Source organism: Silurus meridionalis, chromosome 5 (assembly GCF_014805685.1).
Source record: "Silurus meridionalis isolate SWU-2019-XX chromosome 5, ASM1480568v1, whole genome shotgun sequence".
NCBI lineage: Eukaryota > Metazoa > Chordata > Actinopteri > Siluriformes > Siluridae > Silurus > Silurus meridionalis.
In genome coordinates, this window is record NC_060888.1 from 15,420,730 (window position 1) to 15,440,324 (window position 19,595).

General features: G+C 34.4%; 2 protein-coding genes across 5 annotated transcripts; both read right to left on the reverse strand.

Moving 5' to 3' along the window:
• Positions 1 to 629: 629 nt before the first annotated feature.
• On the reverse strand, positions 630 to 3,833 carry vgll1 (vestigial like family member 1). 2 transcript variants are annotated; one of them, XM_046849875.1, is made up of 4 exons: positions 3,618 to 3,833; positions 2,708 to 2,899; positions 2,202 to 2,540; positions 630 to 1,540 (listed from the first exon to the last, which is right to left on the reverse strand). In XM_046849875.1, the coding sequence occupies exons 2-4, from the start codon at positions 2,895 to 2,897 to the stop codon at positions 1,500 to 1,502; spliced, it is 570 nt and encodes a 189-aa protein (XP_046705831.1). In that variant the 5' UTR covers positions 2,898 to 2,899; positions 3,618 to 3,833; the 3' UTR covers positions 630 to 1,499. The 2 variants fall into 2 exon arrangements, with proteins under 2 accessions (XP_046705831.1, XP_046705830.1); XM_046849874.1 differs by having other exon boundaries at positions 631 to 1,540; positions 2,202 to 2,597; positions 3,618 to 3,830.
• A 2,415-nt stretch (positions 3,834 to 6,248) lies between these two features.
• On the reverse strand, positions 6,249 to 17,593 carry adgrg4a (adhesion G protein-coupled receptor G4a). 3 transcript variants are annotated; one of them, XM_046849018.1, is made up of 27 exons: positions 17,493 to 17,593; positions 17,281 to 17,394; positions 16,355 to 16,984; positions 15,978 to 16,075; positions 15,810 to 15,868; positions 15,535 to 15,589; positions 15,406 to 15,437; positions 15,153 to 15,304; positions 15,018 to 15,056; positions 14,245 to 14,330; positions 14,042 to 14,109; positions 13,866 to 13,901; positions 13,612 to 13,760; positions 12,781 to 12,907; positions 12,127 to 12,236; positions 11,606 to 11,810; positions 11,206 to 11,371; positions 10,904 to 11,050; positions 9,700 to 9,819; positions 9,551 to 9,596; positions 9,287 to 9,390; positions 9,076 to 9,197; positions 8,715 to 8,983; positions 7,932 to 8,028; positions 7,542 to 7,822; positions 7,101 to 7,202; positions 6,249 to 7,010 (listed from the first exon to the last, which is right to left on the reverse strand). In XM_046849018.1, exons 2-27 carry the CDS (start codon positions 17,351 to 17,353, stop codon positions 6,892 to 6,894), a joined length of 3,492 nt encoding a protein of 1,163 aa, XP_046704974.1. In that variant the 5' UTR covers positions 17,354 to 17,394; positions 17,493 to 17,593; the 3' UTR covers positions 6,249 to 6,891. The 3 variants fall into 3 exon arrangements, 2 of the variants coding, with proteins under 2 accessions (XP_046704974.1, XP_046704975.1); XM_046849019.1 differs by having other exon boundaries at positions 17,281 to 17,385; positions 17,493 to 17,554; XR_006925796.1 differs by having other exon boundaries at positions 6,874 to 7,010; positions 7,542 to 7,719.
• Between the last annotated feature and the right edge of the window lie 2,002 nt (positions 17,594 to 19,595).

The following is a 19,595-nucleotide window of genomic DNA, read 5'->3' on the forward strand; positions in this document are numbered from 1 at the left end:
AAACCCATAATGCATGGAAAAAATGCACATGGAAAACATTTTATGAGGTTAATACCAATGCATCTGCTAGAGATGATTTATGTCCATGGCACAGCTGTGGCTGCAGTTAAAGGAGACTTGTTGAAGTGTTAGTTGGGTTTCTTGCTTTAGTAATGGCATTCATTCTGGCGTCATAATGATGACGAAGCCTGAGGTGCAGTTGGCATTCCAGTTCATCCCAAAGTTAATTATTCAAAGCGAATAAAGCTGCTGAATACCCAGAAGCATTTTGTTATGTTAGCAGGCTAGCTAAGTTTACCTAATATTACCAGTTTATATATAAACTGTTGATCATTAAGGATACTGTTGATGATTGGGGAACTGTTGATAATTGAGGTTGTTTTGGCTTAACATAACTGTTCAAAAGTGATTCCTTAGATATAGAATATTTTCTGTGTAGCTACCTATAAAAAAATGCATTTGTAAAATGTAATTACTCAAGTAGTTTTTTCACCAGATGACATACATTCTTAGTATTAACTTGATCACTTCTTTAACCCATGTAAATTATTATTACAGTAGCAGTACTTTGCACTTACCACCATTTGGTGTTCATGTATCATATTAACATACAGGGATAAAACAAATAGTCTCTATTATTCAGGGTACACATTGTTGTGTTTATTTGCAATATTTACAGCGGATCACGAACAAAGACATCAGCAAACATTGTTCACATTTGTTATCTTTAATGTTAACAGAAGCCATATACTTATACTCTATACATATTTATATATACTTTTTACAGTCTGTTTTCAACTAGGATTACAAAGAAACAAAAAAATCAGTTCAGGCAGCCCACACAAGCGAGGTGTCAGATGAATATCTCAGGTTGTCTCGGTTCAGAATGCAACTCAGTTTGTTTTCTTTTATCTCTTTCATTTTCACCATGTTCAGATTGCTTACTCTATTTAATTTAAAGATGGCAGTTATAAACATATTTCTAGAATGTGAATAGAAAGGTGTTGAAATTTTTGTGTTTTTTATTGCAGATTTTATTTTCTCATATGGTTATTCTTAATTAAAAAATGTCCATTTTTATGTTTTTCATTCTAGACATGTTTATTTGTTTATTAACACATACAGTAGATTTAATTTAATTGTGTTCCAAGAACAAATATATATTAAAAAAAGGCTAACATAATAAATATCTAGGTATGGCTTGGCATGGCAAATTTTCTGTATGTCACTTGAAATGCTTTGACTACAAGCAGAGGAACCACCAACCCCCAAATTGCTTAAGGGAATTTCTTTTCAAATCAAACTCACTTTGCTGGACTACGTGATGAGCTTGTTCTTGAACTGGTTTGTCTGCATGTAGTCAGGTGCAATGGCTTCTGGGTGAAGCATTTCAAGTCTCTGAACTCTTAAAACAAGTAAAACAGAGATAAGACTTCCTTGTTCTTGAGAATCAGGTTTTGGTTTGTATGAAGACGTCAAAAAACTGCAAAAAGACTTGTCTAATACCAATATAAGTCCTTCTTCTCCATCATTGGTACACCTGCAAAAGATACAAGATGAATTATTGTCAAGAAGCTGGCACTTTAATGCTTAATACAAACCATTTGTTCAAAACAAAACCTGGCATTGAAGTTTAACATTATTGTATGGTTTAATTTTAATTTTGTTTTATAATATCTACATGTGGTCCTCTCTGGCATTAGTAATTCTTGCCACTGTCCCAACTGGCTTCCTTATAAGCAAGTCAGGTCAGATTTCTGTGAAACTGTTTTGTAACAATATCAATTGTTGAACATACTGAACAAATAAACAGGATTTCAGTCAATCTAATTATTGTCTTTTTTAAATTCTTTTTTTTCCCCAAAGACTTTAATAACGTCTTTGACAAAATTAGACCATGGTAGAATCTAAATAAGATACAGCAAAAATATCTTTAATAGGAATGCATTTGGAATAAATGATGTGCATAACACTAGATGATGATGTTCATCATTTATGGGAAGGATGGGTGTGTGTATAAAGAAATGTCAATCATGTACAGGATGTCTAATAAGTTCCATATCACTATGTATAGAGCCTTTTGGAACACTATGTAGATCAACCTATTATCACATGGAAGCTGGAGGTAAACCTGAGTTTCTTTATAACTAAGATACCCCAAAAGTGTCATAATGTGCATGCTAGTGCAAAAATTCAAGTACCAGAGTCAAGGCTGTGATCTGGAGTCATCTGCTCTCCATATCCCGGATGCCGGGCCCAGCCTTGCATGAGCTCCTGTTTGGAGGAGGATACCATGACGGAGCCCAGGTCTGGCCGCTCACTGTGCAGCAGACTTAATAGAGAATTGTACTGATGGTCTGCCACTGCCAAGCCCTCAGCAGACGCAGCAGAGGGATACACCATGGGAGGCAACACCAGACTCGTGGCCTGCCGTGGACCACCGAGCCAAACACTGGAGCTCTCCACAGGAGTGTTAAGTGGCAGACGCGGGTTTGTCTGCAGCCCTTCGTGTCTGCCAAACTCAACCCGTCCTGAAGAATCTGTGTTTTCAAAGCACAGATGCGATTGCATGTCCCAGTTACTTGTATTTGGCTGCTCTACAACACATCCAAATAGAAATACTTCACTCTTTACATGTCGATATGTATTGCCTTATTGTCATTGATTACAAGGTATTAAGATATTTTAACATAAAGAAATATGTTACCGGGTTTGAACGATTTGCGAGGTTTCTTGTTTTTAGTGATGTCTCCCTTTGGTTTGGTGATGTTTTCTAAGGCACGTGAAAAATGTGCATCTACCATGCTATTAATATCTCCCTGGAAGTAGGTAAGGAGTAGACTTCCTGATCGTTCCTCTGCCTTCCCAGCCACTGGACTCCCTGGTTGGTGCTCCATTACTGAGATTATGGAGAATACAGTGTGTGTTAATCTACACATTTCGTCAAAGTACGTTATGTTAAAAGTGAATTATATGATTAAAAACATTCAATGTTTTCAAAGTCCTTTGGATAAAACAGTAATATTTTGTTTGCTGGTTTAAAATAATGTTCTGTTTGCAACTGTGAAAGAAAGCATGCCTTTTTCGGTCATAATAGTTAAAGAAGCTGAAATATTTTAAATAATTTAACATTTATCTTAAAGATCTGACATTTATTCTTTGATATCCATCAACACAACAAAATTTTTTTTATTATTTATTCCCACTTTTAACTCAGCAATAAAAATGAAACTTTGTGTGGAAATAAAATCTCAAGAAGGAAATATTTGGCATGTCTTAAAAATAAAATGCTGTTTTTCCCGTAGCATGAGCACACATGGGGGATTACAAAAATAAAAACTTATTGAATAGTCAAATACACCACATTTTCTACTGGAAATTTACCTCTTTGAAGCGTTTAAAAAGAGTTTACTTGATTGGGGTTTTTTTTTTCACTTTTGAATGCATCTTTGATAAAAAAAAAATACAAATAAAAAATCTGCAAACAGTCTGCTTTTATGAACTGTCCCTGCTTTTAACATTTAATAACTTACTACTAAAAATACTTTAAATAATATTTCAGTAAGATGTGGAAAGATTGAAACTCCTGTGTTTTTCTGTAATGCTTTCTTACTTACCTGAAGTAGATGTCAAGTATGTCCAAACTAATAAATAAACAATGAGCGTCCTCAAAGTCTACAGCTGGTTTTCATCTAGACATCTGGTAAATAACTGGAATGACAAAGAATCCTTTCCTTTGGTGAAGAAACTGTATTTTTTTCTTTAGCTATTAGACAAGGGGTTCTACCTGTGTTAGTGTCTTTATTTAATGATGCCCGGTTCAGGTGTGTTCTTCCTGCAGTTCCTCCAGAATAAGCAGAATGTGCCTGAACTGGTCAAACCACACTGACGCAGAAGTGAAAAAAAAAACGCACTTCTTAGAAAAGCAATGACTTTAGCACAACTACAAATGAACTTGTCTTATTAATCATTTTACTTTTCCAGATTTTTCCCCCCACAAGTAAAATGGAATCAAGAGTAGATCTTATGGAGTTGTGATGCTGTGCTAATTCTAAACATTCCTATTCAACTGCATATTTTTTTTTTTTTTTTTTTTACACGTTCTGAAAATTTTTGTCCAGGGTGTGAAAATCACAACACAAGGTCTGATATTTGTCAGTGTACTTTCCAGGTCATTTGAACAAATTAGAACACATTGAATGAATTCTAGCCAAATCTCATTAACTTAAAAAAAAAAAAAAAGGATGGCCTATAAATAATATAAATAAAAATCTGAACCTAATGTGTTCTGTTTTACTAAATACCCTGAATATTTTTTTACTCAATAAATTATTTAAGTGAATATTCGGATATTTGAATGGGATTAGGACCTCTACAAAATCTTAATGTCTTAATGTTGGCATAATGTTGTTAAATATAGAGTAAATAAGGGTAGGTATCTGAAACAGAATTACATACTTATTACCAGATGGACCACTGAATTTCCACAAAAAAAATGTCACACTCTGAGCAAGAAGATCTTCTGTGAATATAAGGGGATATCAAAACACCCATTTAACTGCTTTTTAGTGTTGGTATGATGTTTTAGATGAGCATTTTGTCAACTGATTCCTAAAACATGACATACAATACTGAGTCAGTTGTTTCTTTCTGGTGCAGATCTATATATTATAAATTGATTTGCTGAATGTTGCTGGAACATTTATACAATGATTGTCAATGAGAGTCAGAGAATGTGCTGATAATTAAAGTCATTAATGGAATGTGGAGTTATGTACGTTTCGGGTCTATTGTCACAGATCGATAGTGTTTATTCACAACCGATATGCGTAGCACACAAAACGTCAGTTATTTCAAGAAAGCGTTTAAGTTGCTTAGATTCCACCATGTTTTTTTTTAAATCACGCACAGATAGGAAAAGACTGTGGTTCTATTAAAGCTGCAAGAGTTTTTTAACACTGAACCATTTGTGTGGTTCTAGCTGCCACGATGACTGTCGAAGAAACCAACAGGGCCTTCATTTTATCTTGTATCTCCCTCCATCTGATGCAGTAATTTTACTAATGCATTTATAGAGACATACCAGAAGGGGGCGCTTGAAGACTTATCTCAAACATTTACACCATAAAGTAATTTACAGCCTAGTGCCTCCTGAAGACTTTTCCTGGTGCTTGTACCAAATGTTTTAGAAAAAAAAGAGTATTCAGTCAGTTGTTTGTCTATCTGTCTTTCTGATACTCACTTCTTTATTTTTAGAGAAACTCTTTGACCATGTCTACTGTTTGCTTTTTTCTTTGCTGTATAGTGTGACATTTGAGATGTTACATGGTGAATAGTTAGCAGTATTCCTATAGCCTGCATGTTGAAATACGTTTAATGTGCTGTTATTAGTTGGTCTTTAAATGCTTGCTGCCAGGCATAAACAATTTGTGCATTGATAAGGACCCTCTTCACTGAAGCATCAGCATCCTGCATTATAAATACAAAAACTAAAATACGTTGCAAAAACTATAAATAGTTTGAAATTGTTAAAAAAGTTATAAAATTTAGCCCTGTGTCTACAGCACTGAGAATAAAAAACTAGTATTGCTCTCTGAATGTGTGTTTTCGGTTTATACTCATTAATAGTGCCAGTTACAGAGTAATTGTTTAGCTATGTATTTGAGCATGCATTTTATTTAAGCGGCACGTGTCTACTGGCCCATGACTTGTAGTAAGCGGTGTAGAGTACGCACAAATTTATCTAGCTATGTGCATTTTGTCTACTCTTCTCTACTTAAGAAATAATTACAGTTTTTCTCAGGTGCTCTGGAGCGTTTCTCAGGTCAGAAATGAAATTCTCGAAACTCCTTGTTCAACCTCCACATCATTTAGTCATTTTAGCTCATCATAACAACATTTATTGTGTCTTGTAATTGTGAATGCTTTAGTACATCTATTTAATTTATTGTGTACAATTGTCTGCTGTTGTATCAGTTGTTTATGTCATGTTGATCATAATATATTATACTGGTTTCACCTGAATAGTCTGAACCCCCGAAACATCTCGGCATCAGTTCATTGTATTAGTCATTGAATGCAAAATGGTTAAACCAGTTGTCATCATCTGTCATCTAAAATTGATATATTTTGTGTAAATGTTTCTTGAATTAATAAGTTGGGCAGATAAATCTAGATTGTCACTAATGAAGGCGAGTGTATGGCATCAGATCAACCAATAATCAACTAGTTCTCTAAAACAGGTCAAAGGTGAATCTCGTGAACAAAAGAATTACAATTTCTGAAAATGGATGAACAACTAAGAAATGAACGAACACTACAGTGTGAAGTGTAAAATGTAAAGTGTGAATCCTGCAATAAATAGAAATCAATTATGCATTCAAATAAATGAATTTGTGCTGCTGAAATTCATATATACCATACAGCAGGAAGTCCTGAAACTGTGCACCGTCATACTGCCAACATGACTAAACATTTTGATGATTTTTGTGAAAAATATCAAAGGGGCTTTTTATTCTGATGGGAATGACAAGTTCATTGACAAAAATACTTTTGAGAGATTTCGAGAAAAGTACCGGCTTTTGCAAGAAATCCAATGTGTTGTGCTCTTTGTACAAATTGTTTTAAGAATGCATTTACTGGTTTGCAAATATTAAGGATGATTCGAGAAATGCTCCAAAGCAACTGAGAAAAACTCTAATTGAATAATTACATTGCAAGCATTTCACAGGTTGATGCAAAAAAACTGCATTATAAAAGTGAGGGTAAAGAAATTGCATTAACAGTTTTAATAACAGGATTACATATATTATAGAAATAGAAACATATTGGATCAAATTGCATCGTGCAGCATCCAAGACACGGAGCAGTAAATGATGCTGTCTCTTGTCTCTAGTTTTCATCTTTCTGGCTGCTGCTGGAAATTTTGCGTTCACTTGTGGTTTCAGATTGAGTGTGAGCCAATTTTACACCCTTAGCTTTCCCACCCAGTGTCCCTGAACCACTCCAATCTGAGGATAAAATGTAAAAAGTTTTTTAGTTAAATTGTCATGCAACATGACACTGAATGTGAACACAAGTTCTTCAGCTTAAATACCAACCTGAGTGGCCACTGAGTTTAAATCTTCCACAGCAGAGGTGAATTCTCCATTGCTTACGCACATTTTCTTTCATGAGGCAGTGGAACAGAAATATAAAAAAGCCTGAAGCATACACAAAGATGACAGATAGTTTAGTAGATTTTTGATAAGGTACGACTGATGCGCACATGATGGTATTTTATTGTTGTCTCTGCTATAATACTGAGCAATACATGTCAAGTCTCATGATTTAACAAGTTTGCAGCACAGTTTGCTTATGAGTTTAGAGTCTGGGTGCAAAGCAGTAAATATGTCAGAAATCATACAAAGACAGAACCTTTAGAAACTTGACATTAACACAAACTAAAAAAGTCCTACATTCACAGGAGGAGTTTTCTAAATAAATTTTCTATTATTTACTATAGTTTATTCCTTTTTATGTCACTCCAGCTACTTTCTTACCTTGAAGAGTATTGAGGATTGAGAAGAGATAAAGAAAAATGACTCGCATTGGGCCCCAGGTAAAGAAAGCCAGCATCCATGTGAAACCCAGAAGAAAAGTGAGACTGACAACCACCCGCATTTCATGCAGCATTCTACTGCAGTGGCCTGCAGCTGCACTGAGCTGCATGCCTCGTATCTGCACCAGTACCACAATGAACACGCAAATGTTGCAGATCAGGATCAGCACCACAAATGACACCACTGTCAGATAGAATGCTATGTCATTCTGTAACCAGCAGCTGTGAAACACAACAGGAAGGAATCCAGATTCAGATCAACCTGTATAAAGAACTTTTATACAGGTTGATCTGAATCTGGATTGTACAGTATAGAGCTTAAAACACTTACAAAGATGAGAAATCTTCAACCGGTGTTAGAGAATGTGTGCTACCATAGCAGTCTTTATCCACTGCAAGCACCACACTGACAATTATCAAAGGTAAACCTGCAAAGAATGGTTTGAAAATTAGCAGCACCCTGATAGCATCATTTGGTGAACAGTTTATTCATCTTAAATTACAGTGCCCTGTTTCTCATCTCTATTGCCTGCTCTGTGGCTGTCAAACAGCTTTACCATCACACCAACACTAATGGGCCCAGGGAAATGTAGAATAGCATCATGCAAGGTGATCCTGTTTTTAATATTATATTTATTACTGAGGATTAATAATGATTTGAATCAGAGATTTTTAAGAAATAACAACCCAAAACACTTGGGTGTGTTTTTAAACACTGCTACCTATTTTGTTATACAGTAATCCCCGTTTATTACGTTGGTTATGTTCCAAAACTGCACTGTATTAACATTTTACTTCATTTTATAATTAATAATTATATTTTTATTAATACATTTCATAATTTGAACCTAAAACTTTATCAAAACAATTCCCTATAATTTTTTTGGTCTATCGTGCTATCCACAAGAGACCGGGAAAATCACCTAAACAAATTAGTTATGTGGGAAATGCAATTCCGCGATCAACCGGGGGCGCGAGATCAGAAACCGCGGTAAAGAGGGGGATTACTGTATATCTAAAATCTTTCACTTCCACAAAAACTTTCACAACTTTGCTTTTCTTTGATTCAATTGATCAGAAAACTATATATATATTTTAAACAAAAATGTCTCACCCCATCCAAGAGCACAAAATTTAAGGATGTAGGATGGGACATAGACATTAAAGACTTTCACAAATGCCAGGTACATGTTGATCGCCTCTAATCCCATCCAAGTAAATGTGGCCAGAAAGAAGTAGTGAAGAATGGCAGCCAAAGCAATACAAAGATTATAGTTGTTAAATGAAGCAAGCCAGGAATTAACGAGAAAAAGCATGTTGAGCCCAAGCAAGGCCCCTGAAAGGTTGATAAGGATCTTTGATGGGTAATCTCGCCGCAGCTTCCTGTTGAACAAGTAAAAAATGCAGGTTCAGAAATTATGACACTGCCAGTCTTTCACAGGATGCTAAGAAGCCATTAATGTTATGTAACTCACTCGAAGGCCATATAAGTCAGCAAAGTGATGCCTAGAAAGATCGAAGACAAGCCACAGCCCAGGTACGTAATGATTGTGAGAATCATGTCATCTTTGGGGTTTATGGGGGTTTTGGATATATCCTGAAAGAAAGGTATAGTATAAAATAAGTGTTAAGAAATGTTATTCTATACATTTTGCATATATTCAAATATACACAATGTGAACTTACCAACAGCACTCCAAAGTGTGTGAGGTGAAAACAGTGGCATGATGTATGAGTGGCATTGCTATATTTAACCTGGCATCCACTATCATCCCAACCTCCTTTTCCATCTGTCACACAAACAGATGCATCACGAGAAAAACAGATAGATAGATAGATAGATAGATAGATAGATAGATAGATAGATAGATAGATAGATAGATAGATAGATAGATAGATAGATAGATAGATAGATAGATTACTTATTGACTTATTGACCTACTGACTTACAGTTCATTTCTAAGTTCCAGTAGACACATTGAACTGTTTCATGGTCCTACAAGAAAGGAAAGAGTACATTTCTGACTAAGATTAAATATCACAAAATTTACCACCATATTTATTACACTTGTACTTAGCAGCTGTATGCTGTTACAGACCTCTTTGGGCTGTAGATGAAGGAGAGTGATTACAATTGGGTCCCTCAAGGCAGTCACACTAGTGTTAGTTACACTAGCAGAAATCACATAGGAATTCATCACCAGGCTACTATTATGGTCCTACACATGGGATAATCAAGATTAAATCCATATACTTTTGTCACAGGGGCACATTGTACTTTTGGGTGTGTATCTTTTATCTACAGTATGTAAGTAAACCCAGCTTTAACCATTTAAGGGACAAAGTAAAATTTTAAGGGCTACTATATACCTTATATGTTTTCGAAAAATGTCCCAGTGACAAGTGAAATGACAATTGTTGAAACGTATTATTTTCCACCTTGCTTTATCTTTCTTTATAAATTCAAAAGATGCTTCAACACCCATTTCAGTCTCTAAGGAAAACAACTCCTTGTATGGAAACTGAGTTTGTGGAAAAACAGCACACACACATAAACTATATTGACAAAAGTATTGGAACTACGCTATAATAAAATTTTGCATTCACTTGAACTTAGAAACCCAATGGCCCTGTACACAAAGTGAGCTCCTTGTAGATCTGGTTTACATGCTTTGGAGAGGAAGATCTTGAGTGGCCTGCTATAGAGCTCTAATCACAATCCTACTGAACACCTTTGGGATCAGTTGGAACGCTGACTGAACCCCAGGCCTCCTCACCTCATCTACACCAGTACCTGCCTTTTGTAATATGCTTGTGGCTGATGAACACAAATATCCATAAGCAAACCATCTAGTGGAACAGCTTTCCAGAAGAAGAAAGGAAATTATAAGAGCAAACTCAGACTAAATGTGGAATGCAATGCTCAAAAATCACATACCATACTTATGACCAGGTGACCCAATACTTTTGGCAATATAGTGCACCTAGACTTGTTAAATGCAAATGCTATTAAAAAGTGTTAAAGCACGTCTACTTTCCTAGCAAGGAATGTGTGCTCTCCTCTGAAATTTCAAACTTTACTCTTTTTGTAATCGACATTTAAGGTTTGTTTCAGCAAATCCTTAGTTCTTTACTTACCTAGAGATATTTAGTATCATTTCTATGACATCAAGAACCATTGTAGTTTATTATATTTTTTAAAGAATAAAATATAGTGTATTTCAAAAACATACAATCAACCTAGATAAGACAACAAGGGGGAATTTGATATTGGTATGTGTAAATTGTGGAGGTGGCTGTTACCTGAAATAGATTTTCACTGCCATAAAAATGAAACTGAACACGACTTCTGATACTCTGGGGGAAGAACGTCTCCAGGGCAACAGGTACAGATATTGATGCCACAGTGCCACTGTCAGACTGCTCAACAAAGGACTGGGTAAGAAATATCTGCAAGAGAGAGGAGACAATAGCTGTTCTGTTGCTGTTGCTCAGTTCAGTTACTGTATACCTTCTCTAATCATGCTTCCATCTTCTTAGAATAAACCCACTTGTTTTGTGTCAGTGTTTCAGCAATGGTTTAAATGGTGATTTGTAAGTCTTACCTCAGGAGAATGTCCTGTCTGAAAAGAGGACACTCCAAATGTGAGTCCTTGAAAAAGCAATGGATCTTGATTGATTAGCTGCAGTGCCAGTGATGGAACTGTGGTGTTATGATAGTCTCCAGAGAAATCCACCCTGTTTCCAACTTGGTCAGTAATTGAGAGAATTCTAAACCACAGAGGAAAAAAAGGAAGACAGAAAACTAAAAATGTAGCATTGAAAGAATTAAGAAACAGTGCATAGGTTTTGTTCACTTGCTGGAACTGTGACACAATCCAAATCAAACTGGTGCAGTAAATGATGGTTAATGACAGTAAAAATGCAGATATTTCAAATATTTTACTTAATTTAAATGTCTCATTAAACAAGTTTACATGCAACACTAAGAGTTGCTTTACTTACTCATTTGTGGCTTCAGCAAGAAAAGGTGTGCAAACAAAGAGATCTGACACCACGCTTATAATGTTGTTGGCCAGCTGAGTGTTCATGGTACCAACATGTGTGACATCAGACAGTTTTTGCAACACAGTGTTCATCTCAGATGTACTCAAATCTGTCTGGTTCTGCAGCAAATTCTCAATCATAGCAACAATTTCAGCTGAATTGTCTGGTAGATAGAAAATACAGAAGCAGATCATTCGAGCCAGATTTATAGGCTCAAGATGACAGGAGGAAAAACTTTTAATCTATTTCCTAGCAAAAAACAAAACAAAAAAACTTTTCTCTCAGAAAGCATGTGTTTAATTTATTGACATGTTCCTAATGAATTGTGAGACTGTAGCTCTGTGAATTGTAAATATAAAACTAGATAATAATTTATTGATTTATTTGTGGAATTATTATGCCAAAGGCAACAACAGTATCCAAAAAAAGTAAATATAATTAATAATTTGAATAGATATAGAAATATATAAAGCACTTACTTTCTGTAACTGTGACATTTTCTAAGTCATTAATGTCAGTCAGAACTTTCTCACATTTGGACAAGTCTGGTGAATCCCATTTTGCTGCATTTGTACTGTCATCTAGTTTACTGTGGGCCAAAAATGTTTATTTAAAAATGTACATTCTTTTAAAATACTTTACACGGTCTTGTCATTTATAAAAAAAACACAGGGTCAACTAGGGACTTTTTTTTTTTTTTCTCAGAACATATTTTTCCCCAGGATTCAAGACAGCCCAGAAGCAAACAAACCCAAAGCTAACATTGTCGTCATTATATACTGAACACGGGCTCCATAAAATAAATGAGTTGTGCCTTAGTTATTACATTTTTCATTGTTATCATCAACTGTCCAAGGATTAATATGTGAGATATGTTTGAATTTGCATGCAGTATCTTAAAAGATAATTTTAGCTTTAAGGTAAATTGCTTGTCATAAGCTTGTAAAAAAATATATATATCCAACAAGCAAAAAATTGTGTACTTTACGTAGTGATTGTGTGTGCCCTGTGACGCACAAAGCCAAACATTAAATATAATTAATCTTTTAATTTTTATGTTATTATCTTGTAGTAGAAAAACAGATGATAAACGGTGGTGTGACACAAACATAGTAAAGTTGTAAACTTCATACCAAAGTCTAACAGCAACATCATGTCCCTTCTCACACTTCATCTCACAGATGTCCTGCGCTGGAGTGGAGGACCATATGTAATGGCCATAAACTGTTAAAGTGGTTTCCTCTGGACAGAACCCAGGCTCTGAAAGAAAGGAAGAAAAGAGAGAAAGGCAATAAACAGAAGATAACATTTAACACATATATATGTATGTGTGGTGTGTGTGTGTGTGTGTGTGTGTGTGTGTGTGTGTGTGTGTGTGTGGGTGCCTTGCTTTCGGTCTCCTCTCCTCTGATTCAAAAGGGAAACAACATGATCAAGAGATACTACAGTTGATCTAAACTATGTTCAGAAGGTTATTATGGCATCTATTAAATAATTATAATAATAATAATAATAACAATAATAATAATAATAATAATAATAATAATAATAATAATAATATCATAATAATCATAATCATAATCATAATAATAATAAAAATAAGAAGAAGAAGAAGAAGAAGAAGATCCGAGACCATGTTTATTAAAAGCTTGTCCGTCTGTGTATGTCTGTATGTTTACTTTTTAAATCTTTTTATTTGTATTATATTTGTATTATTTATGTTGGTTTGTTTGCTTATTTATTACTGAAGTTTTTCTTTCATGTTAAAATAATTTAGATGATTTTTTACAATAAAGTCTTATCTACTGCATCAACTATATACTAAAAATGCAGAACACCAAATGGGCCATCTTGCCAAGTAAAGCAAGGCCATGTATGACCCATGTATACCTGTACACTAGATACACTATATATACAGTATTTTGTAGCATGTACAGTGTTTGTTGGTAGTGTGTATGGCATACCTATGTGTAAAATGCTGATCTCATCAGTTGGGACATTAATTGTGAGAGAACTATTGGCAAATCCTTTTGTTAAGAGGTCAAAAATAATTAATCCATTTTCAGTGACATTCACTGAAGAAGAGGCCTGGACCTGGAAGGTGCAACTATACCTATATACATGTGACACAAATAAATGGTTTAATTCAATGACAGCTGCACAAAGTGATCTGCACAATGATGAAGTTCATTAGTTCATTGATATCTAAATGCAGTACCTGAAGTATGGCAAATATTTACTCATTCCATTTTTTCTGTTTGCAAGAAGAAAGGAAGGAAAGGAAACACACATACACTGACATAAGAGGTGGTTTACAGCATCAGTACAGTAATTATAATCAGGTAAAATGATTCAGGCAGCAAAATACACTGAAAATACAATCTATACACTTACTTAGGAATACTGGTTAGCTTGAAATTGAAAGTTTTCATTTTGTGGCTTCCTCCTAATGTTTGCTGGAGCTAAGGACAAACAAATATTTTTAGAGGTATCCATTTGTTTGTTTTTGTTTGTTTGTTTGTTTGTTTGTTTGTTTGTTTGTTTTGTTTTGTGTGTGTGTGTGTGTGTGTGTGTGTGTGTGTGTGTGTGAAGTTTACCCAGAGTAGAATGGTTTCAGCTGGGTCCCACACAACACCATTCATTGTAAGGTTCATATGAACTCTATAAAAAGTGTCTATAAAACCTAGAGGAGATACAGAAATAAAAAAATAAATTTAAAATTAATACAAAATAAATAAATAAATAAAATAAATAATAATTATAATAATAATAATAATAATAATAATAATAATAATAACAATAATAAAGAGTAGTTTCCTTTTTATGAGGTGTAGGAGTTAAACATAACTGACAAACATGATTTGCCGCATAAGTTATAATTAACAAACCAAAAATACTGTGGAGTAATATTCAGCGACTTGAAACATGAGTCAGTCAATCATGATAAAAGACTATCAATTATATATATATAAAAAATAAAAAAAACACATACTGCATCTATATTGGTGTTTGTTTAAATGTAAACTTTATGGTGTCACTTTCAGTTTCAATCAAAATCACCCAAGATTTTATTTTCACCAACAAGAGATGACTTTTTTTACTTCCCAGTGCCAACTGTTTATTTTAATATTATACTCGATAGTTGCTTGTTTAACTTTAAAGAGTTAACCCTAGAGAGACCTTCAAATAGTAAGATCATGATGATTAGATTGGGTATATTCCATTGCTGAGCTCTATGTTAACTTGATCTTGCAGGGTCAGCTAAATGATCATTTTGAATCGTATTGCACACAACACCATTTGTTCAGCACTTTTGTTTGCAACAAAATGGTATTCCAATTGGTATTAAAAGTAGTTACATTACTCTAACCTGATTCTGTAGAGTTCATGGAGCCTTCAGAGTTTGTTACTGGAATAGGATGAGCAAGACATCTATGATTAAAAACAATGCTTTTTTTGTGCATAGAAACAATACTGATTGATACAAACTCATTCACAAACATACCTCGAGGATGGATGTACATAGAAGCCAGATCAGTCTGTAGGATGATGTGATCACTGTGGATGTAGGTGGGTGCTAACAGTTTCCACAGCAGAGCCTGAGTCTCATCTACAGCACCTGCAGGATTTACTGTCACATATACCAGGCTGCTGAACCTTTCAATGTGTGATGAAAAAAACATATATTAAGTATGATAGATAATTTATTGATTCAGCTGTGTGTATGTACAGTATAGTAATAAATGTATTCACTTTACCATTCTGTTTTATATAACACAATATTACCCTCCTGCAAAGGTGCAAAATGTTTATTAGCACAGTATATGCTCAACATTTTCTAATCTTTGTAATAGTATGTCATTATCTGTCCATTCGTTTTCCCTTACCTGGATTTCAGTATTGTTTTTTTCACTGAGTCGTGTCTCTTTGCCCTGTGTTTGGCTGATTTTAAACAGAAAGTATTCCAGGTACATATCGTTATTAAATGCTTTCATTATAGCTTTGTCAACTGAGGCATGACAATTAAATAAAACTAATATCATTAAGAATAAGAATGATTCAAAACAAAGTATAGACAAATAAATTATTGTTAAAACATAATTAGAATCAAATGACAATAATACACTTGACCTTATACATAAGACATTATGCGAAAAATTACCGTAGATGTGATATCAACACATAATTCAGAGAAACATTCTGAGGGAAAATGCTCTGCAGCTGGAAAGGAAAAAAAAGAAAAAGGTTTAATGACATCCCATTTAATAAATTGCATGGTTTATTACGCTGCTATTTGATTAAAATAATGTTGATCTGTTTTATTGCTTACCCACTGTTCTGTGATTTCCTTGATCATACTGCCATTTAAATTGTAATTGATCTTTTGTGTAAGGAATACTTTCATATTTATCATATACTTTGGACACTCTGAAATAACAAGATTTATAACTTCATAATTATACCACAGATTTTCACAAGCAGTGTTGGTGCAAACGTTACTATCAGTAAATTTGTATTCACTGCACTATTGGAGTTTTATGATCCTTCTAAATCTGACAGAATTATACAATTTTTTTTTTTGACAGATTCATAAAGCCCTAGTTCTAAAGTCCTTGTCATGTATTGTGTCAACTAATTTAAAATCATTTATTTATATAAAAATCATTCATTTATAATCAACATTTAATATCTGTAGGTTTGTCTCACCACACTTCAGCTTGTGGTCGGTTTCTGGTGGGCAACTGTGATATTCCCAGTTATTCATGCTCCAGGTTACAACGTTTCCACTAATACACTTCAAATCAGTAAGCTGTTGTGATGTCAGAACCAATCCCCACATACGGAACAGGGTCATTTCCCCAATGTAATTTGTGCCCGTTTCAAAAACCATAACTCCACCAATAATTCTGTGAGACGCCCCCAAAGTCAGAGTGCCACTCGGAGCCAGGCTACTGGGCATTGATTCGTTTACTTGCACATTTAAATAAACTGTGCCATTAATAATCATCTGGAATGTTCTATTGTGATTTGACCATGTCAGGCAAACTGTGTGCCAGCTTAGAAGGGGCAAGAAATGTGCAATCATCCATTCCTCTCCAAAAAGCCAGGCTTTTAAATTGCCCCCTGTTCCAGCCAAACCAAGTTCGATTTTGTGTCCTCCTGGCTTATTGTACACAAAAGCAGTCCAGGATGCGCTGGGAATCCATCGCATGAGGTCAACACACACGCTTAGTTCCTTTAAAGGCGGCATAGAGAACGTTTTATTCAGCTCCCAGTGACATGAACCCACACCAACAAAGTCCACCTTCTTTCCCCATAGGCTGGGATTGGCAAAAACTGAAATATCAAAACAATATGGATTAGGATTTGCATGGGATTTAAGAAATTACTTATGTAAAGAAAAACGTTGCTGTGTACCTGTACTATGCAATGACAATAAAGTTGTATATATCAATATGTATCATTACAATTAAACATTTACTTTCGTTTTATAATTAATTGCTGTTATTAATTATTTCTTACATGCACATGCAAGTGGCCCAATACAAAATCCGGGCAAAAATGTATTTAATATATTACTTTCAAAATATTTTGACAAACATTATACATTATTTGTTACTGATCAACTTTACCTGAGCATAAGTAATAGCTCCCAAATGTCCATACACAAACCATAAAAGCCAGCCATTTCCTACTTTCACCCATGGTTGTGATCTTATGAAACAGGATATTTCTTCCTAAACATTCTGACCAAATAGATATGGCAGTGACATTTTCGTTATTTCACATGCTCTTATTAATGTATTAGTTTATACCTAATATTAAGAAGAATATTATTACTTACAGGGTTATGACATCTCTGCATAACATGAAAAATGTCCAAGTGTAATAATAAACCATCCCGTGCAAAGTAGCGACCCTTGAACACTTAACTCAGGCCATGCGTTTTCATGTCTAACGTGAAAGCACTGTAAGTTACTGTGCTGTTCCTTTACAGCCACTCCCACTCTCTTCAACAGTTAATCATTAAACACAGAACAAGCAATGAACTTAATAATGCGTATCAACAAATTGATATGAGTTATCATAAAAAAAGCTGTATAAACTACGGCTACAAATTTAATGTCAAGTTACAGTAGACATGACTCCAACCTAAGCCATGTGTTTTTTTAAACGATAAAAGGTGGCTATGAAATGCAAATGTTTACACATTGAACGCTTCCACTTAGCAAGTCATTCTAGGAACATTGCGTGGTGCCATTGACAACTCATGTATAAGACAAGGCACACCTTGCCAAAGGTTATAGTAAAAGATAAGCAAAAGAAAACTGGAAAACAGACTGTGTACTCCTGAAAAGGCACTTTGTATTCTTAAAAATGGATGCTTTGCATGTTTATTCCATTTGGATTTAAATGCTTATGGCTCACTAGGTAAAGACATAGATGTAATTATCTAAAAGGAGGTAAAATGACATGGTGGTAAAATAGAAAGGTCGCAGAATTTGTGAATCTAAAATGCAACGTTGATGTTCCGCAAACATTTTCACAGCCTGTGTTTACCTGGTTGGTGCTTAGAGCTAATGTGCTGGGGTTCTACACAAACAAATCTAATTAAAGTTTTTTCCTTACAGCCTTGAATCAGTCAAGCGTACATAGATAGACCTTCATATAAGGCTGTCTCTCTGTTTGGTTGTAAATTGAAATTGGTAGTTTGTAACCATGGTTCTCAATGTCCGGTCCAAGAACCCCTCGAGCTCTGTGAGGCATAGATAAGGGGTGAGATTTTTAATTTATTTATTTATTTATTTTGGTGTAGTAAAGAGAAATAAAAAATCACTATTATAAAAGTTATATTTATAATCTGTTCTTTGAGTCACTGTATTTTTCCGTTTGTACTGAAGGACATGAATTTAGTTCTCAATAATTCAAAATCAAGCAGACTAACAAGTAATGTCATGAATCAATATTTTTAATGCTTGGGTAGTAGAAATTAGAAGAACAATATGTCATGTATCACAGTCTATCAAAGTCCTACACTACTGTGATTAAAATATGTCAAAATATTATTCCACGTATGCCATTTATTTCACACTCTCATTTTTTGTTGCAGAGTGAGCAAGAAAATGAAATTGCATAGATTATATGGCATAGCTTGAAAAAACCAAACATGCTATAACACCGGAACGGGTTAAATGAATATACATTTTTTGTTTAAACCTATCGTTTATTTAATTACACATTTATTACTGCTGTTTTGTTATTAATCCCTGTTTTTAAATTAAAAGTATAATTGATTATTTCAAAGTGTCTAATACTATTATTTACAAATCTCATGAGTTTTGCAAACTACTGTAGTAACCAAGAACTATATGAAGCTGCCTAACATTAGGCTATCTATCATATTTTCAGCCAAATTTGTATCGTTTGTCACATTGATGAGTACACTCTGATAGAAAATCTTAGCTAAAGACCAAATCAGGTGTCGTGCAAAAAGTGTCTTTATATTTTTTTGTTTTGTTTTCTTTGAACTTTTTGCTTAAGCTAGAACTGGAACGTGTCAAAGGTTGAATGATTAGTGCAAAATTGGCCACAAAAGTAATCTTTTTAATTAAATTGTTACATGTCTTCCGGACTTACAAAATCATTTTTGTTTTTTAGTTCTCCAGATGTGGCTGGTCTTCCCATTGCCATTACTTTAAAAACATTTTAGCAGTTATTTATGTGGTATTTAGTTTGTGTCTATTCCACACTCTGGACCAGATGTTGCATCACTATATTTATCTGTGTACTTTCAGCAAACTGATGATAAATTAGAATGTATTCAGTTTGACTGTGGGTTGGGCATTGGGTTGGTTTGTGTCCTAGCAGCTCTAGGGGCTGAACTTGGGTTGAAGACGAATAATTATAGCAATTAACATTCCAGTCTGAACAGCATTGAGATTACTAT